Source organism: Phallusia mammillata, chromosome 4 (assembly GCF_965637545.1).
Source record: "Phallusia mammillata chromosome 4, kaPhaMamm4.hap1.1, whole genome shotgun sequence".
Lineage (NCBI taxonomy): Eukaryota > Metazoa > Chordata > Ascidiacea > Phlebobranchia > Ascidiidae > Phallusia > Phallusia mammillata.
Window position 1 is genome coordinate 9,251,642 of NC_137255.1, and position 19,065 is coordinate 9,270,706.

At 36.7% G+C, this 19,065-nt stretch overlaps 1 protein-coding gene across 1 annotated transcript; it reads left to right on the top strand.

The window, feature by feature from the left end:
• The first annotated feature begins 1,963 nt into the window (after nt 1-1,963).
• LOC145225245 (somatostatin receptor type 5-like) lies at nt 1,964-15,612 on the top strand. The gene is made up of 7 exons (XM_080091929.1): nt 1,964-2,302; nt 9,563-9,788; nt 13,315-13,527; nt 14,009-14,134; nt 14,212-14,316; nt 14,739-14,830; nt 15,251-15,612. The coding sequence occupies exons 1-7, from the start codon at nt 1,986-1,988 to the stop codon at nt 15,492-15,494; spliced, it is 1,323 nt and encodes a 440-aa protein (XP_079948055.1). The 5' UTR covers nt 1,964-1,985; the 3' UTR covers nt 15,495-15,612.
• The last annotated feature ends 3,453 nt before the right edge of the window (nt 15,613-19,065 follow it).

Genomic DNA, 19,065 nt, shown 5'->3' on the forward strand with positions numbered 1-19,065 from the left:
TTTCCAAACTTTGGTCTCCCAATAAGGGCTTACATGGTCTTTTAACATATTTTATTGATGTCAGATCGTGCAAACTGTACAGCCTCATTTGCCAAACATTCTTTAATTTACGAGGAACAAAACAAGACAATTGTCTGCACATGATTTTGGTAATATTAGTCTTGTTTGTGATGTAACAATAACTGCATTTGAATCAATCTGTGTGTGGTAATCCTACAAGCTTGTTTTGCGAAATTTCTTGCAACAAGTTAATGACTATTAAATAAAGTTAACGAGGATTTTCGTATTACTGAGACTTACATAAAGCCTATGAACCGTGTGGTCAGCTTTGGACCGCGGATAGTCAAATAAATGGAAAGTGTATAGTAGTCTACACACGTACCGAAGTACAAATCTCTATCTGCAGAGACTTGACCAGTTGATCCACACCTCAAGGCGAAATCAGTTCATAAATCTTTTGTATTAAAACAGAGTTTCGCCGAGGCAATTTGTTTAGCGCCAGCAAATTACCCACATGACAGCATGCCAATATTCCAACACGCTTCGGGCCAGGCGTTTTAAACATCGCTTGATCAATCGATCAGAACTTCGCAGGCCTACAAGAAAAAAGGGAGCATCGTTGATAGGCGTTGAGGTCTCGCACCAGCAAATAGTGTTGTAACGTTTTGCAAGGCCACGAAATAATCAACAAAAAGAATAGAATTTTAGATAAGCCCAAATGACAACAAATGCTGTCTACATAAATTTCTGATCCTTCGGAAAACCTATAGCTATGGGTTTCGTTTCAAGAGGTTTGGTTCTTTTAGTAGTTTAGATGTTGGTAAGATATAAACGAGGCAAGTTTTGCTTTTAAGAGAATCTTTCTCCAAACCAAAGTTTCTGCTGCAAGATATTAAGTCTGTAGAACTTTTTAAGAAACGCGTCATTAAAGGCAAGCATAAAACGAGTGACCTTTACAGACAAATGAAATGTTGCCATTCGACAATCTTTTTCATGTTAAATTTTTATGTCTATATAGCAGGGGTTCCCAACCTTTTTTGCTGCTCGTACCCGTTTGTCAGGTCAGAGCATTCTTCGTACCCCCGAAAAAAATATAATGGAAATTTTCAGATATATATTCCAAAATTAAATTCTAGCCTTTACGCAAAACAAAATGGTAGTGACAGTTCATTTAATATAAAAACAATTTCTCTAGTTCGAGAGGTAGCAGATTTACAGCAAGACTACAATGAATGTCTGAGCATTTTCTTCCTAACATTGTTATTTGTTGTTTATTGCTGGCAGCAAGTAAAAAAAGCATTGTTATGAGACAATGAGGCTTCTTACAAAGGGGCCGTAATGGCATAATATCATTTACAATTCCAAAACAAAACTGACTGTGATATCAGTTTGAAAAGCTGCTGTGTCGCGAAGGAGCTTCGTACCCCTTGATGTCCAATCTCGTACCCCTTGGGGGTACGAGTACCCCCAGTTGGGAACCCCTGCTATATAGCAAACGTAGGATTTTGTAAAAAATACTCGACTTGTTATATTTGACCACAATTACGTTAATTGTAAAAATTGCCAAAAAAGGCAGGTCAAGACATCAGAGTTTCATTCGAGTGCATAACTTTACTACAGGTAAACCACCTAGTCTAGAAGTCATTGTTCTGTTTCAGGGTTGCACAACCTGCGGCCGCGAATACGTATTTATCCGGTCACTCACACGTTTGTTAAAATGTATGCTTGTGGCCGTGCAATTTATTTTGCAGTGCAAGTAAGCATGTATATTGTTTTGCGCAATGTTGTGTTGCATTGGGTATAATTTCGTACATAGCAGGCAAGGACAGCAGTTTAGGTTGTGTTTCTGAATGTGCAGTAAAAAAATTCCAAAAATATCGCTTGTAACATCGAAAAATGTTGTGAGAGTCCTGGTAGTTTTGCATTATCCTAAATCCATCTTATTGTCTATTTCTTTAGGGTAGGCTATAACCATAAAAACCATCATGAATTTGTCTGTGATGACCAAATTAGGAATGGGTATGCTGGTCATGAACGGCACAACTCCATCAACTGATGACGTAACACCACCTCCTGACGTCATCCGAAACATCGTTGTTCCATCCTTCTACATCGTCATCTGTGCAATAGGGTTGCTTGGAAATGCTTTTGTTTTGGGCATCCTAATATTTCAGGACCAGGGCCGTGTTCAAGGCAACAAGAGATCGGTTACCAACATTCTGGTGATCAACTTGGCCATCGCCGATTTTATTTTCGTCGGAGCTTTGCCATTTTGGGCCACTGAGCAATTTTTGCGTGGAAGGTGAGATTGTTGATATTTTAGAAATGTTTTTACAAAGATATAACTGCAACGAAACTTTTTTGCCTAATTTTTAGGAAAACTAAGGCGTAACATCATACGTGATGTAAAGATAACGTTGCTCTTTTTCGTTTTGCGGTTTTCCGTTGTCTGTTTGCCAACTAAAAAAATACTGAACAAGTATTTATTGAAGCAATAGTGCGAGGGCGATTTGTTGAAAAGATTTAGGCACATTTTCGTGATCAAAAACGCAATGTTGTAGCTACATTAGATCACTGATGATGGCATAAGCATTAATCTAAACGTTGGTGAATATATAAAGTTGTACTTGAGGTATATTTGTTTTATCATTATGTTACAAAAAAAATCCCGTATATACAGCGTTTCCAGTAATCTTTGTTATTTTGCTCCGAATTTGGCTTTTAAGTTGGAGTGGTCGCAAGCTGCATTGATTTGTCAAACTTATGGTCAACATGCAAGAAGTCAATTACAAACACAGAATTCCCTTTGGGACTCGCGACAAATCTGACAAGTCAAGTCACGCGTCATCTACTGGCGCCTGCCAATCAAACACCGTCGCCCTCACCCTAGCACTTATTACATAAATCATCAAATCAGGACAGCCTTTAGCTTTTTGCGGCTATGTCTTAAATTTTAAATCAAACGTTGACCATGTTCTGTCATTCAAAGCCAGTACGACAAAAAGTCACCAGAAATATCTTTGTACAAAGAGAATAGGTTTATTAAATATAAGATGTTGATTTGTATAATACAATATTCTCAAATAGTAGATCCTTACCAAATTTGGCAACCCCCCACTAACAACTATATAATATTAAATTCATTACATTCCTAAATACGTTTAACTGCAGTTTTTTGGTTTTAATTAATGATAATTGTCTCAATGAAACTTATTTGCATAAAACACATTTTATTCCAATATACCCTGAAATTGTTTAACTATTTAACAAAAGTTGTAGCTAAAAATGCGCTAATAACTACAATTCGTCATAAACCATGTAATATTTTAGCAAAGCTAGCTAAACAGTTTACAAATGCATCGATTTATTTTACTTTCACATTAGGTTGTCCTTCAGTGGTGTGTTTCTGAGAGACTTTGGTATAACGAACGCAAAATTAGCAAAGACTAAGGCATCAAACGGCTGCATATTGTAAGCAATTGCAACAGGTGCAGTCCAATTGGGACCAAAATAAAAATTCCCTTTGCATGTAGATAAAACTATGTCAGAGATATATTGTAAGTCAAGCAAAATTTAGCGAATTAGTTAAAATAATTAGTCCAGATTGTAAATTCGTAGCATTTTATATTTAGATTTACAAACAAAAGCATGAACATTTGGTCTATCATTAAATCTTTCAAAAGTACTGTTCATGCAATTTAGATTAGGGCCTACCTAATCCCTAATAAGGTTTAGCCGATAAATCTAATAATATAATCCACTCCCTTAGCGGTTTAACTTAGGCCAGAGAAAAATTAGGGAGACGAACGCCTGGTTTATTGGTTTTCTCTTCCACCTATGCACGCTCAAATGAAATTTAAAAACGAATTAAACCCGTACAATGACATCTGATTTTACGAGCGTTTTCAAACAGTTTGTGCACAACCTTTTCGCTATGATGGCCGCATCCAAGATTATTATTTCACCAACGACCGCCCAATGTATTTTTGTTTTTGCTTATAAGTTACTAATGTAGGTTCATCTAATTTATAAACCATCCAATGGCATTAAAAGCCCACATTATTTTCTTGATTTCTAGTTACTTGAGTTTAATTCACAGATTATGTTGAACAATGTGGCGATCAGTCTTAACTGTGTATGTCGTCACCATCTATATTGTGACGCTTGTGTTGCCTGTTTTTTGCACTGTTTGCTCACAAAAGACTTACAAAAAGTTCGGCACATATGGCTACTAGGCTGGTAACACTATTTCCAGTTTCACAAAATCTATTTAGAGCAGTTTTAAGACCCCAAAAGATTTATATTTACCTCACTGTCGCCAGTGCATATACTTTAATATACTTGTTCAAGGTCACAGGTTGTGCACCCCTAGACCATATGTACGTGAAGGTAATCAGAGGCGAACTAGCGATTGTTCATATCCAATGCAGTATTGGTACTTGCAAATAATACTTAATGTTATCTGTTATTTTTGGCAAATTAAAAATCTTCGGCAAGTAGTTAAAAATCAGCAACCACATTCAACGATAATTAAAACGTGTCAAATACCTACAATTCTGGTTTTATAGACTAAAATTTCATTTATCACGCCTATGTATAGACAGCATCTTATAATTCGTTGCAGCACATTGGTTGCAAAACAGCACATAAAATACGCCTTTAACAGCATTTGGAAGTAATCAATGAAAAACCTTTAATAAGTTATTGCTGCCAGGCATAATGTATAAACGTGCCTTGCTCTTCCAGCAGTTTTATAATCGATGGTTCGTTTCGATGTCCCATACAAGGCGCCTTCATCAGGATAATAGCATTCAAGAAATTTGTCTTTGAAGAAATGCCATTATCCTAATGAAGGCGTCTTGTATGGGACGTCGAAACGTCGATTATTCAGAAAAAACCTTGTTATGTGAAAATGTCAATGCACGAGCATATTGAACTTTGGCATTTTTCCGGTCGTTCACGTGCACCAAAAGTTATGGTCTCTCTTTATGTCCGCTTCTTTGTCTCGCAATCCGATCCAATCCAAAAGTAGCATCCTGTGGCAGCAATGCACGCACCACTTTCATATTTTTAGGCAAACAAAGGCTTTTCAAATGCATTTTCTTCTATTAGGTAAAAGTTCTAGCAACATAAATTATGTCCCGAAACTGTTATACGTTAATGAACATGGGTATCGTAAATGGCAAACTGCTGATCTATAAAAAAGACTTGTTTTATTAAAATCTAACAAGATAAAGCAGAAAATGCGCTACGTAAAATCAGCGCTTCATTAGAGCAGCCTGAATAATGTATGAAGTTTGCATGTTCTTCTTTCCACTTGCTCTGTGACTAGCTTAATTTATCTTGGGAGTTGCGGTAGATCCACGCAAGCCAATGGCAAAGTTTGTGTTGTGGTTGACGCCTCGGGGACTCGCTCTAACCCGCAGTTCTTGACCCAGTGGTTTCTGTTATTACCTTGGGATGCCCAAATTGGACATTATATTTTGAAATAGGCATTTTGGTTTATAATATCAACTGCCTAAGCATTTTAGCTTTATTTGGAGAACTTGCTAAGCGTTTGAAATTTCATTGAACAATTTTTATAATACATAATTAAACTTTCGATGAAAACAAAATCACTAAACCAGGGGTCGGAAATCTTTTTTTGCACTGCGGGCCGGTTTGAAATTGAAATTTTCATCACGGACCGGCTTTTAAAAACCACAAATGTTCAGCACTGAAAAACAATTACAGGTATTACAACTTTGATTCAATGTGAACCTTGATCAAGTTTTATGCGGCCCGGTAACGAACCCCCTTTACGGACCGGCACCGGTTCGCGGCCCGGTGGTTGCCGACCACTGACCTAAACAACCAGAAACATTTATTTAGATTATAGCGTGAATGGATTGATATAGAACAGAATTTCCAAACTCTGTGCCGCGAAATACTTGTTGTCATTTTGCTTGATGACGTAATACGATTGCGCAAGGCAACGCTGAAACAACATTTTTTGTTGTTACCAAAAGCATTTTCAACCATCACATAATTGCTTATCTTTTTTAAATACAGTTAAGTGTTTTTAGTCTGTAAAATGTGCCGCTAAAAACAAATAGCTTGATTTAAAACATTTGCTAACACTGCGAACATTATATCAATGTGGTTTAGAAAAAAAAACATTTTGTCCAATTCCGATTTACTTGCCTATTGATTTTGTCTTCTTAAAACACACTAAGTGATGTTTTCAAATAGCACTAATTGCCTTAAATCAATACTTGATAAAAACTATTGGAACTAGTTTAAAGTGATTACCCCGTTCCGCCAAGTTTTTGGTTTGTGTCGCAACGGATTATAAGCGTAGAAAAAACAGTTGTATTGAAAGCTTTACTACTTCGATAACATAAGTTTTGGTTGTGTTTTCGCAACTGGCCATGTCTATGCTTTTTGCTTCGGTTTGTTGGTTTTTTCTTGGGCTGTGGTTCTTAACCGGTGGGAAATTTGCCACCAGTGGAAGTTTATGCCCATGCAAAGGGAATTCGATAAGTCAATCCTATCCAAATTGTTGTTGAATGTTTTATTTGAATATCTAAGGTCATGAATCTGATTTTCATTCGAGTGAGGTATGCACAACCTTTTTGCTAGGGGGCCGCATCGCAAATCCTTTTCTCCCCAACGGCCGACATTTGCCAGCTTGTTATTGTTTCACAATTACTGACGCCAGAAAATAGGTACTGACGAAGAAATAAGTTGATCTGATATATATATGTATATATATACCATCTTGTGGCGCCTGAAAAGTCCAGAATAATTCTAACTTGGTGCACAGATCGAGCTGAACAGGCCATCAGTATTAACTGTTTATGACGTTGTCATATATATTGTGACACTTGTGGTGCCTGTTTTTTCGCATTGTTTGCACACAATGAACGAACCAAAAGTCTTACGCATATGGCTAATAGCGCGATTGCCATCGACAAGGACCCCAAAATAAGAACAATCGAAAAATTGAATTCTCGTACTAAAAGAAACAAACGTTTTTACAAATGTTTGCATTTATAGTAGCCATAACATGTCAAATGCCATATTTTTAGCCAGATAAAATCTGTTCCAGTAACTTCTTGTTCATAGAAAATACTTTGCGTAACTCGCGACAGTTTAGGTCGTGGTTTACTTTCATTTGTAGCAGGGAGTGGACTTGTATTTGTTTAAAATAAAACGAAATACTCAATTCAAAAACAAGGACATTTCTTAGAAATAAGCTTAAGGAGGGCATGGCAACCCTGGCTATTGGGCTAATAATACTCTATCCAGTCCCACAAATCTGAGCAGCTTTGAAAATTTTGTTAGTTTTATTTACGACACGGCCAGTACATATATTTTAATATACATGTTCACGGGCGCATAAATTTGTCTCTGCGGTCACATGGCCACGGGTTGTGCACCCATGTTCTAGGCCTAGGGGATGTTTGTTACCACATCCATATGTATTGAGAAACTTTCTAGAAAATAGGTCTAGGCTAGGGTCTAGTTTAGGCCGTTTGTCTCGACTATTATAGAAACATTAAAAATGCCGACTGTATAAGATTGCCGGAAATTGTTTCAAATGTTTATTAAAATATTTGAGTGCCCTGAATTATGCATACGTTAATGAAGCCGATTGTCCTACATGCAACCTAGTGAGCGCACTCTCTAAATTTTACCACTAAACATATATTAATTTTTTATGAATTTTTAAAGTACGCGGTAAACCAGATGTGTTAAAAGCAAAACAAACGCCCTAAAATAACAAAACCTTTTGAAGGTAAATTGAAACCATTTCGATCAAATTCCGTGCTAAATGCGATGTGTAAAATTCAAGGTTACCATAACGGTAAAAATCATTTAGACCAGAGTTTGGCAATTTTTCCCAAGCCTCAAGCCAAACCAAGGTCTCAGAAGGCCGTACTTTTTTCCTTTTCTGTTTTGCCGTTATAATTTTGTGAAAAACTTGCGATATCAATGTGTTTTAATCAGATTTAATTGATCCTTAGTCACAGAATATTCTTAACAAATTATAGAAAAAGTTTACAACAAAAACATTTTTTTTGGAAATCACACGCAATAATGCAGGGGTGGCCAACCCGCGGCTCGCGAGCCGCATGCGGCTCTTTGCCTGGTTTCATGCGGCTCTTAGGTTGTTGTCGACGTTTGGTGCCACTGCGGATATCTTGGTTAGTTTGAGGCGATCTGGTACGGAAATCGTTAAATTTGAAGTAAAGCTATGACAATTTTGCTTGCCTTGAAACTGCAACCTTATGTGGCAAATGGCTTGATTATGATGACAAATATTCAATTGTTGAACAATGAATCATTGCTCATTGTTGCGTACAATGCGAATGAGACACAAAGCAACAGCAATATTGTAACGTGTTCCAAAATAAATAACAATCCATTGTTTTTCGGGTTATGGTGAACATACAAGTCACTATTATGTTGGTGTGCGTTTTAGAATAACTCTAGCTAACCACAGGTCTCTGTGTGTAAGGAAATGAACATGTGTGCCCATGTGTATAATGCGGCTCTTTGTGGTAACACAGTAAAAAATTTGGCTCTTAGGCTTTGACCGGTTGGCCACCCCTGCAATAATGTTTCATTGTGTTTGAAGTACAAATTCTCGTATTATCAGGTCCGATTGAATTTGCTACTTTAAGACCAATAGATTTAATTCCCATTTTTTTTTTTTTTTCGGGGCTACTATGACTTCTTTTATGAAAATCATTGCCGAAATTTAAACGTCGGTGACATAAATCAAATGATCAAAAACCAAGTGTTATTAAATTTTGCGTAAAAAAAGTATATTCATATCCATAGGAATTTGATTTTGCTTGATTGATTGAAAACACCACGTCCAAAAAAATGAAATATTTTAGTAACTGTTTCCCAAATCATTAAAATTGATTTTTATGTCATACGATACATTAGCTAGATTGAAACAAGGATAGGCAGGACAAACGCTCATTAATTTACGCGTCATTTTGTGTTATTTGCCATGCTATCAGCACATCCGAAATGTCAAAATTTTCATCTGATTGTGGATATCAGTGAAGTTTAAAATCACGGTAAAATATTGATAACAAAATTTTAGGACATTCGTATCATTTCAATTAAATCAACGAATTTCACTCTTTCTTACTCGTGTGTCAAAACTATTTTTACAATATTATTATGTCTATATTGAAATTCGTAACGGGAATTTCATTTTAACAAAACTAGAAATATTGATATTGCTTTTAGTACTGTCCTAAAGTCCATCATAAAATGATAGAGATTTTTTCAACTGAAAACATTTGTAACAAAAAACATTTTTAGTGACAAAGAAGAACCAACGCTCGCATATTTTTAACAAAGACGGTAGAATTTGTCAAGAGCTTCCATGCAGTCTAATGATAAAGGCACACTGACACACCAAATAAGATGAATGGAAATTTTAATAGACTGGCTCGGTTTACAGTCAAATATGTTTACATTTTTCTTCAAAACGAAATTAATTCCCAATCTTCTACACATGACAAAATTAACTTAAACATTTCTATTGTATTTTCAGATGGATTTTCGGTACATTTGGATGCAAGTTTTTGAGCTTTCTCTCTCTCATCAACCTCTACGGCAGCGTATTCTTTCTGGTTGCCATGGGAATAGATCGCTACCTAGCAGTGGTTTTTGCTGTCAGGGTGCGAAACTACCGGACTCCACAAAATGCAATCCGAGTGTGCATTGGAATTTGGCTTTTCGCTAGCCTCATAGCATCACAGGCACTGGCCTTCCGCAAGGTATAACTAACAGTAAAAATTAAAATCAAAAGCTGAAACTGTACGACTCATACACTGTATACATATACAGGATCTACATATTCTCGCTAATGATGACTGTGACCACATAAACGTAACGTAAAAAGCGGCAATTTTAACACAAGAACTCCAAAATGGGAAACCAACCACACAAATCATAATCTTATTAGTTTTCAACGCATCTTTGTCTATCCTTAATCTCATCGGGGCGGCTTGCTTGTATATGGTGACTATTCTGACGGGCAGGTTGCTGAAGGCATAGCGGATTGTAAAGATAAAATATGGACAAAGTTTGGGTTGGGGTAAAACAAGGGCTGGAAGCGGGCCCGAGATATACGACCAAAAAAAATGAAATCACGATGCTAATGTAACAGAGTTGGAATGTAGATCCGGTTCTGGCCCATTTTTTATGTTCCCAAACTTGGCCGGAGAAATTAGGCTTCAGATATAAACGCCTATCGTGCTGTCATACAAAAAGCTATGGGAAGGGAAAAACAATTAAGTAATCCGAAATCACCAATTCTTAGTAAGTATTCCACTTTAATATTCAGGGGGGAAATCGTACAAAAACAAAGTTAGGCTTCTTAATTTAATTTGAAGACTGGGAATGGTACCCGGAATTTGACTTACACTGCAGCCTCCTCAACACACGAAAACCCGCAAACGCAACCAGGTTCAATTTACGCCAGTTACGGAACTTTTGCCGTAACTAATTTTGCAATTTGTGGTCAATTTAATTCGTCTAGATCTGTTAAGCTGTGTGCAGGAGTTCCCCTTTCGAGTACCAAGAACAAAGTGAAGTAGATTCAAAAATATTTTTTAAAACCTGTCGTTACTCTCAACAATCTCTGCATTCAAACCATCTAGTAACATCTTCCAACGATGACTTTAATATATGTGGTGTGTATACTTGAAGTAAGCCCTAAGGCTATTATTGTTTTCCATAGTTTGGAAGCAATATTAGCTGCAACTGCATGCTGTGTTATGAAACTGTTTTTTGCTAAAATAATGTCATAAGTTCTGTATAAAAGGTTACAAAACTTCTATGTAGCGGGTGCTAGAATAATATACATTTTAAATAAGTTGAATAAGATGCAAATGTTTCTATAAAGCTTTTTGTACTGTTCGTTATAAAGGTCACAAATTATCTTTACTTGTGATCAATTAGCTACGCTATGTTTAAAAATGTCCTTAATTGCATTTCTTGGGATAGATTTGTTTTAGCTGCTTTATAATTATTCAAAAAAATACGTTTATTGATCCAAACCAACTGTTGGCAGTCCATCAAATAATTTTCAATTCAAAATCTATATGTATTTTCTTCCAGCTGGATTTGAAATCACAATTGATTTTTAAGGTTACAAGTTAATGTTATTCTCCTATTTTTATTGTGTATGTGTTTTTTAAAGACACAAAAAGAGGAGAACGTCATTTTGCGCATTGTTGTACTATCAAGTCTATATTTACCCGTGCTTCCAACTTAAAACGTACTTGTGTTACCTGTAAAACCTTTCTTTTATCTCGTATCAAATAGTATTGGTTAACAAGTATTTTTGGTAGGTAACGAGTTTCTAAAATTCTATTTTTTTCCAGATATTAATACGTCATGAAAATTTAATGTGAATCATTCTGCAATAGTTTGTTCTTTTTTACACACCGGCTTCTTTCTGCCGGCTTACATATGTTTCTACTGCAAAGGTTTTGAGTTGTTGCTTTTGGTTATCCCTTAAACAAAAAAAAGACAAAATCTATTTCAAATTCAACATCATTTCCATACATTTTTGCCTACTAATGTTCAAAGCTTGCTAAATTTACCAAGTTTTTGACAAATTACTTATTGGGTGAAAAAGATTACTTGGCGTTTCAACATTATTTTGTAATTATAGTTTGTGCCAGTTGATTTAAATATCAGTCAGAAATTTAACAAAAGCGAGCATAAAAAAGCGAGTAAACTGGTTTTTAATGCAATTTAATAATGACGAACCTAAATGTATGTTTAATGATGAAAGTAACGGCCAAAATAGACGTAAAAAAGACATGCTTTTTTGTTCAAACGTTTTGCCAAATGCTCATGCCATCATCAGTGATTGAGGCATGTCGCTTTTTATATTTATTTGGGCCGTTATTTTTATTATTAAACTTATGAATAGATACGTATATAGTGTTCCAAAGTAGGCAACTTGAACTCACATATCGTTTGACGTGTCATGAAAAATCACCTCGCGTGCCAATGTTAGGGTTGCCGACCCCTTCTTAACTTCATATGTTTTCTAGGCTATTTTTGACTGTTTTAGGGGTCGGGTATACGTTGGGCTAATCGACCCAATGGTTTGGTGCTTGTCGGCGGTAATCGCATTTGACCGTGCGCCATCCAGATCGACCGTGGCTGTGACACACTGTGTGTATACAGTAAATAATTAATGCTAATTCCATTGATTCGAAATCGATGAAGCGATAAGCAAAGGAAATTGCAGCAAGTGAAACGGTTTGGGCTAAATTTTAACTACGAAAATCTCGGTAAATAATTGATGGCAACTAATAGAGTCTGATAAGGGTTTACTGACGCCGATTGATATTTGAGACCTTTATAATTAACTTGTTGACCCAACATGTTAATCAATATCAATCGTTGACGCAATTTTAAATATGACGTCGTGTCTAAGACTATATATTGACGTGGAACAAAGGGTGTTTCTAGAGGACAGGACATGCGTTTTTGGCATGTTCTACGTCAGGGGGTGTGCAACATTTTTCGTCGGTGGGCCAGATGATCAATTTCGGACACCAAGCGAGGGCCATATACAGTTTTTTTCATTTACACAATAAATTCTTTCAAAGCATCAATACATTTTTTTTTCAAAACATCCAGAGTTTTGCCGCAGCTTTAGCTTTCACAAGAAAAAAATTGTTTACTAGACAAAGGGAATTATTACGTCACATTCGGAATTACTTGCAAACTACTGTATGGTCCACTGGTTAGAAAACGCTGGTTTAGATTGTTTGTCACCTGTTGCATTAATCCTAAATATCTATTATGACGTCACAGAAACGCCTTGCTGTCGTCAGTGTCTTGTTAGTATGCATGACAGGATCTAAAAGATCAGTGATTTTTAACCGGTGTTGCGCGAAACACTAGTGTGCAACAATTTTATGGTGTTCGGCAAGGATTTTATTTGTTTAAATATATTGTTTTATGGAACACCTGTCGAAAATTATTGGCTTAACAGAATGAGCTCTTTTTATGAAAGTAATTGTCCACAAAGCACCAATTTAAATGTTCCATCGCGATGTATAATGACTGTAATCGCCTGTGTCTGTTGCTTGTTTAGTGCAATGCAGTAGTTGAGTGTGAGCTTGTTTATTTTATTGCAACATTATAAAATTTCGTTCGGCGTTCCGCACGATTATTTTAATGCATCAAGTGCCCTGTGGCTCAAAAAAGGTTAAAGGACACTGCTTTAGATAAAAATCGAAAGGTTTAATATATGCCTACTTTTTTACATTGCAGGTGAAACCAGTCAACAACATGACAAGATGTAGTTGGTACCTCCCGCCAGGAAAAGCCTACTTGGACGCATATTTTGTAATTCGGACTGCTCTGGGTTTCTTTCTACCGTTTCTTGTCATCGTGTATTGTTACATCTTCATAATACTCAGTCTCAGAAAACGATCAAAGAAGTTAATGACTTCAGCGTCACACATAACCAACAAACAGCACAAGGTGATCTTTCTGAGCACATTGACAAACTGTATTTTTATTAAGCCACACTTTTTAGACCAGTGGTTCTTAAACTTTTGGCGTGGTTCCCCTTTATAGTCAATCTACAAGTTCGAATTTTCTCTTCTAGTTTAATGGTCTTTTTATTTGATTGAGAATACTTTGTAACAAAACAATCAGATTTGTGACATAAGAATTTAGATATTCATGTAACGCTTACAACAACAATTTAGGTGGCATTGACTCTACAATTGCCATCTACATGTAGACTACGTGATTTTTTACCGGGTAAAGAAAAGTTGTTCGAAAACATAACAGTGTTTGTTTGATGTGATGGCAGATACTGCTTTGGGTAACGAAAAAGTTTAAACTGAGGTTCGTCATACAAATCCTTATCTCACTGGAATTTTTAATAATTTAAAACCTTGGTTTTGTTTTTAAAAGATGCTTCATGTAAAAAAATATTTTCTTATTTGTGATTCAGGTGACACGTCTCATTCTTTGCGTGATCAGTTTATTCGTCATTTGCTGGCTTCCAAATCACATCGTGACTCTCATGCTTGCGTTCAACCTAAATGATGAAGAAGAAAGAAAACGTCTCCACATTGATGTAGGTGTATACACATAGGCATTCCGAAAAATAATCGGTCCAATTTTGTAAACCTGAATTGAGATTTTGTTTTACAGACGGCAAACTTGATTTCAACGTGCTTGGCTTATACAAATTCCAGCATTAACCCAATTGTGTATGCCTTCATGAAAGAAGATGTAAGATTGCAAGGAATTGCACTGGTAAGTTAAAATCTTTCCAAGCTACGGAATTAGACTCATCAGATCAGTTATAGATGCCATCAAAACATTTTTTTAATTGAAAGAGGAATTTGCAACAAGCAATTACTTAAGGATTGCCACTTAGCCTACATATTATATATATCATGGTCGCTGAAAAACTCGAGTTAACAATCGATCTGTTGACGACCGAAACAAACGTTAATTTTATGACTTAAATTGGTTGTTCACATTACAAAAGTTATTGTTTTGCATTTGTGCATCAGAAAAAGGAGATTAAAGTTTTTTTTTCTTAAATAAAAGATTTTGCTCTATTTGGGTCAAATTAACGAACTGTTTTATTATTGTTATTCAATACAGGTGGATTAATAAAACTTAAATTATGCCTTGGGCAAAAGCATTCCCAGCTAATATTTCGTTTTTAGATCAGAAAGTGTTGTGGGCTTCCCGATCCTGATGATCACGTGCCACTAGCGGCTCGTGGACAACCTGAACCAAGTGTTCCCAGAACCAACCGGTGGGTTATTCTTTAAAATCTTTGAACCGACGTTCTGATAAGTTAAGTAACATAATCTCGTATAATTGAACTTTGTCAGTTTCACCTAACCGACGACGTTTTTTTGAGTTGATTTCACTTAACCGACATTTTCACGACCGTCATAACAGTTGTAATTTTAGCAAATCGTAAGCCTGTAGTTCTAAATTACAGCCCTTATAAATACTTTTGTGACCTCTAGCGGCAGTTTATAGTTTATTTTGCATGTATTGTAAACCGAAGTTTTGCAGGATGTTGACGCTTTGAAGGAAATTTATCACGAAAGACCAAAATTTGGGCAAAACTTTTAACTTAGATGGTTGAGTTGGGCGATGTCTTTAGTTATAGGCCTATAGGCTACCAATACCTAGAAAACAAACAACACAATCAAACTTGTTGCAGAAACAATACGAAGTTCTTAAAGGGACGCAGCCAATCAGGAGTTGAGGAGCTGAAGTTGCCACATTCGTCCCCAATGACAAATGCTACAAGCGCAACATGCCTGGCAAGCAACAGCCCTGTCAACTCTTCCAAATCGACCGGCCACAGCAGCAACAACTCGCAGGACGAATTTGCAGAACATGAAAAGACCTTGGTCGATACGGTGGTGGTATCAGGAGAGATGCAAGGGGAAACGTTACTTTGAACACTTGAACTGCAAGTTTCGACTTAAAAACAGAATGTTCTAATTCGAACTGTGTTGTATTGTAATGATTAAAAAGTGTTGAAAGATTGGAAAATCGCATAACATGTTATGTATTTTATTCTCTGGTTTGTTTTGTGCGGGCACTTGTTCATTTACCCTTGTGGAGCGCTTTATGATGTTACATATACATGTGTACTAAACTAATGAAAGAGTCGACCTATCCTGCAGTTTTTTTGGCAAAAAGTAAATTTGATCAAAAAACGTTTGGTTCTAAAAAAAGCGTTTCTGCAAAAATCTGATCTGAAAAGCGTTTCTGTGCATTTTAATATTTTTTAAGGGTGTTTACATATTTGGTGAATTTAACTAAGCTGTATGCTTTGTTTCCAAGAGATGCAAAGCGTTTAGCTCGCATATACTTTGCCCCTAAGCATGACATACATCAACATTCTGATTACGCTACTAGAAAAATACATTAACATGGACCAACTACTCAGTTTTACTACAAGTTTCTCAAATGGTTTAGGTTTTACTTAAAATTTCAGCAATATGTTAACTCAGTGTGGTCCAACTTTATTTTGTTGCGGGCCATTCAAAATCGTTAACTTACTACGCGGGCCAAGGTTTAAATATTTGCAGAAAAAACCTTTTCTGGGGCAAACTCTAGAGTAACTATATACCTTTTTTATATGTAGATAAGTTTATTTTCATATTTAATAGTTATTTACTAAGTAGAAGCTGTCAAAAACATTCAGTTTCCACTCTAACGCAAAAATGCCCCTGAACGGTTTATGGAAGCAAAACCCTTTATTGCATAACAATGCCTTGTCATGCGTCACAATACGAGATTTTACAGTATTTAGTGTGTGTTAATCCTCACATTTTAAAAACATTGAATCATTGAAAACAAAACTTATAGTTGTCATTAAAATGTTGGGACTTATAATTCGCGGGCTAACAAAATTATCTCGCGGGCCACAATTGGCCCGCGGGCCTGCAGTTGGACCACGCTGTGTTAACTTAAAAGACTTGAAAGGTTGAGAACCACTGGCCTACAATGACGCAACAATCACAATTGCTGATAAGGACACGATGCGTGACAACCAAGCGACCAACTTTTTTGGAATTTTAAGTTCCGTTTCGCAAGTGTAGCTTGTTTTTATTAGTGTTTCTTAGAGTTAACCATCTTAGGTTTCTGTATGTAGTAATAATAGTAATAGCATTGCTTAGAGCAGGGGTTCTTAACCTGGGGTCAATGAACCCCCAAGGGTTCCGAGAAGATGCATTAAAGGGTCCGTGAAACGAAATGCAAAATTATTCCGAAAATCCACGAATTTTCCTCTGTCCATAAGGCTTCCACTTGATCAGGCCACAACTGCAGCCAAACATGCACTTCGATTCGAGTTGTTTGAGCAATTGCAAACCGCCTTTGTGATGCAATAGTACATAATGGCTACTCTACTATTGTAAGTCTGGCATTGTAGTATATGTGCTTTCTGCAGTGTATCCTTGCCTGTTAAAAAGAGAACCATGGCTGCTCTTATGCCTTTTGCTACAACCTAACTCTGTTAGGATGGATTTTCAGCTCTTTTACCATCAAAACAAAACAGCGAAATAGGTTGGAGGCCAAAGGAGGACAATGCGTGTTGCTTTGTCAAAGACAACTCCACAATTTCGTTCTTTTGTTGAAGACAAGCAACCACAAACTTCTTATTGACAAAAGTTTCGCTCTTTCGACCACCATTATGTTGATTAAAACCTAATTTAGACATTTGCAATGTGTTTCTTGAAAAGGGGTCCATAGCTTTGCAAAGAATGTTTTAGGGCATTGGTTCTCAACCTTTTTTACTATGCGACCCCCTTTAGAGATTTTCTAACACCACGCGACCCCTTTACACGCGCACACAAGAAGTTTAACTATCAGAATGTGTTGATTGTGTTCATCACACATTTTCAATCTAACGTAACTGCAATAGTTCGGCGTTTTGCTATACTTCAGAAAACCCTTAAAATTGTGTTTGTGGCTCATTTTCACTAACCATTTCACTATATCGTGTTTTTTATGTTAAGCAAAGCCAAAAACGGCAATTATACAAGTATACAATTGCAAAAAAAATGTTGCGCCCGTTCTAAATCAAACTTTCGTGTGAGTTACTACGCTAAACAGAAGTCACAGGTGTAGTGAATTTGTGACGTATTTATACGCTTGGGTGGTTTTCTACTACGTAGTCTTTCTTGTATCTCTCCACCTTCTTGGAGGTCATTCTAGTTACGCGCGCGTGCTGTGCGGTTGTGCTTTTGGCTCCTGGCAATAAAACACTACATGGTGTCAGAAGTGTTGGATTTGCAATGGAATTTCCAAGCAACAAACAAGAAATGGATTTTCACAATGGAAACGTTGCCGAGAATTTTCGGAAATGGCGACAAATGATTGACCTGACTTCTTCTGGTCCTTTATCGGCAAAATCCAATGTGGAGAAATGTAGTTATCTTTTGCTTTACATCGGTCAGGATGGCCGACATTTTTCAGTTGAATCCGATCACAAGCCTTTGGAAATCATCTTCAAGAAACCGATTTCGACAGCCTCTGCTAGACTGCAGCGAATGATGATAAAGATTCAAGATTACGATTTTGCTGTTTCGTTTAAACCTGGAAAAGATATCCCGATTGCAGATGCCCTATCTCGAAACCACCCTCAAAACAGTGACGAATCGGACCAATGTGACAACAATTTGCATGTTAATTTTATACATTTGCCATCAGATGGGATTCATGATCTCAAAGAAATTCAACGCGCTGTTGAGATGGACCCATGTATGCAAATGCTTCAATGGTATATTCTTCACGGTTGGAAAACCGCGCGAAATTCATGCACCCAGCAGACACGTGACTTTTGGGGATTTCGAGACGAACTGTCTGTAACAGAAGATGTCCTGTTAAAAGGTGAGAGAATCGTTGTTCCTTCGTCTCTGAGACAACTTGTAACAAAACGCATTCATGGTGGACACATGGGAATTGTAAAGTGTACAGAAAAAGCACGAGATTTGTATTTCTGGCCCGGAATGACAAATTGCATCCGCGACTACATTGCCAAATGTAAAGTTTGCCAATTGTTTCAAAATAAGCACCCAAAAGAACCCTTAGTCAATCATGAAATACCTAGGACGCCATGGGAGCAAGTCGCTATGGACCTATTTCAATGGAATGGAAATGAATATATAGTTGTAGTGGACTATTACAGCAAGTATTTTGAAGTGGTTTTGTTGACAACTACAACTAGTCCAGCTGTAGTTTCTCATTTAAAATCTTTATTTTCAAGGCATGGGATTCCGAAGGTTATCATATCAGACAATGGTCCGCAGTTCAACAGTCAAAACTTTAAAGATTTTTGTACAAATTGGAACATATTACATAAAACATCGAGTCCATTATATCCACAATCAAACGGTTTGGCCGAGAGAACTGTACAAACTGTAAAACGTTTGTTAGATAAAGCCTTCAAGTCTAATGAAGACCCGTATTTAAGTTTTTTGCAGTACAGGAATGCGCCGATCGGAAACGAAGGCTCGCCAG

Excerpts from the sequence above, each read along its gene's own strand:
- LOC145225245 (XM_080091929.1), top strand. The coding sequence starts at position 1,986 with ATGAATTTGTCTGTGATGACCAAATTAGGAATGGGTATGCTGGTCATG. Across the intron at positions 14,135-14,211 it reads GAAAACGTCTCCACATTGAT|ACGGCAAACTTGATTTCAAC; the intron begins GTAGGTGTATAC and ends TTTGTTTTACAG. Across the intron at positions 14,317-14,738 it reads GATTGCAAGGAATTGCACTG|ATCAGAAAGTGTTGTGGGCT; the intron begins GTAAGTTAAAAT and ends TTTCGTTTTTAG.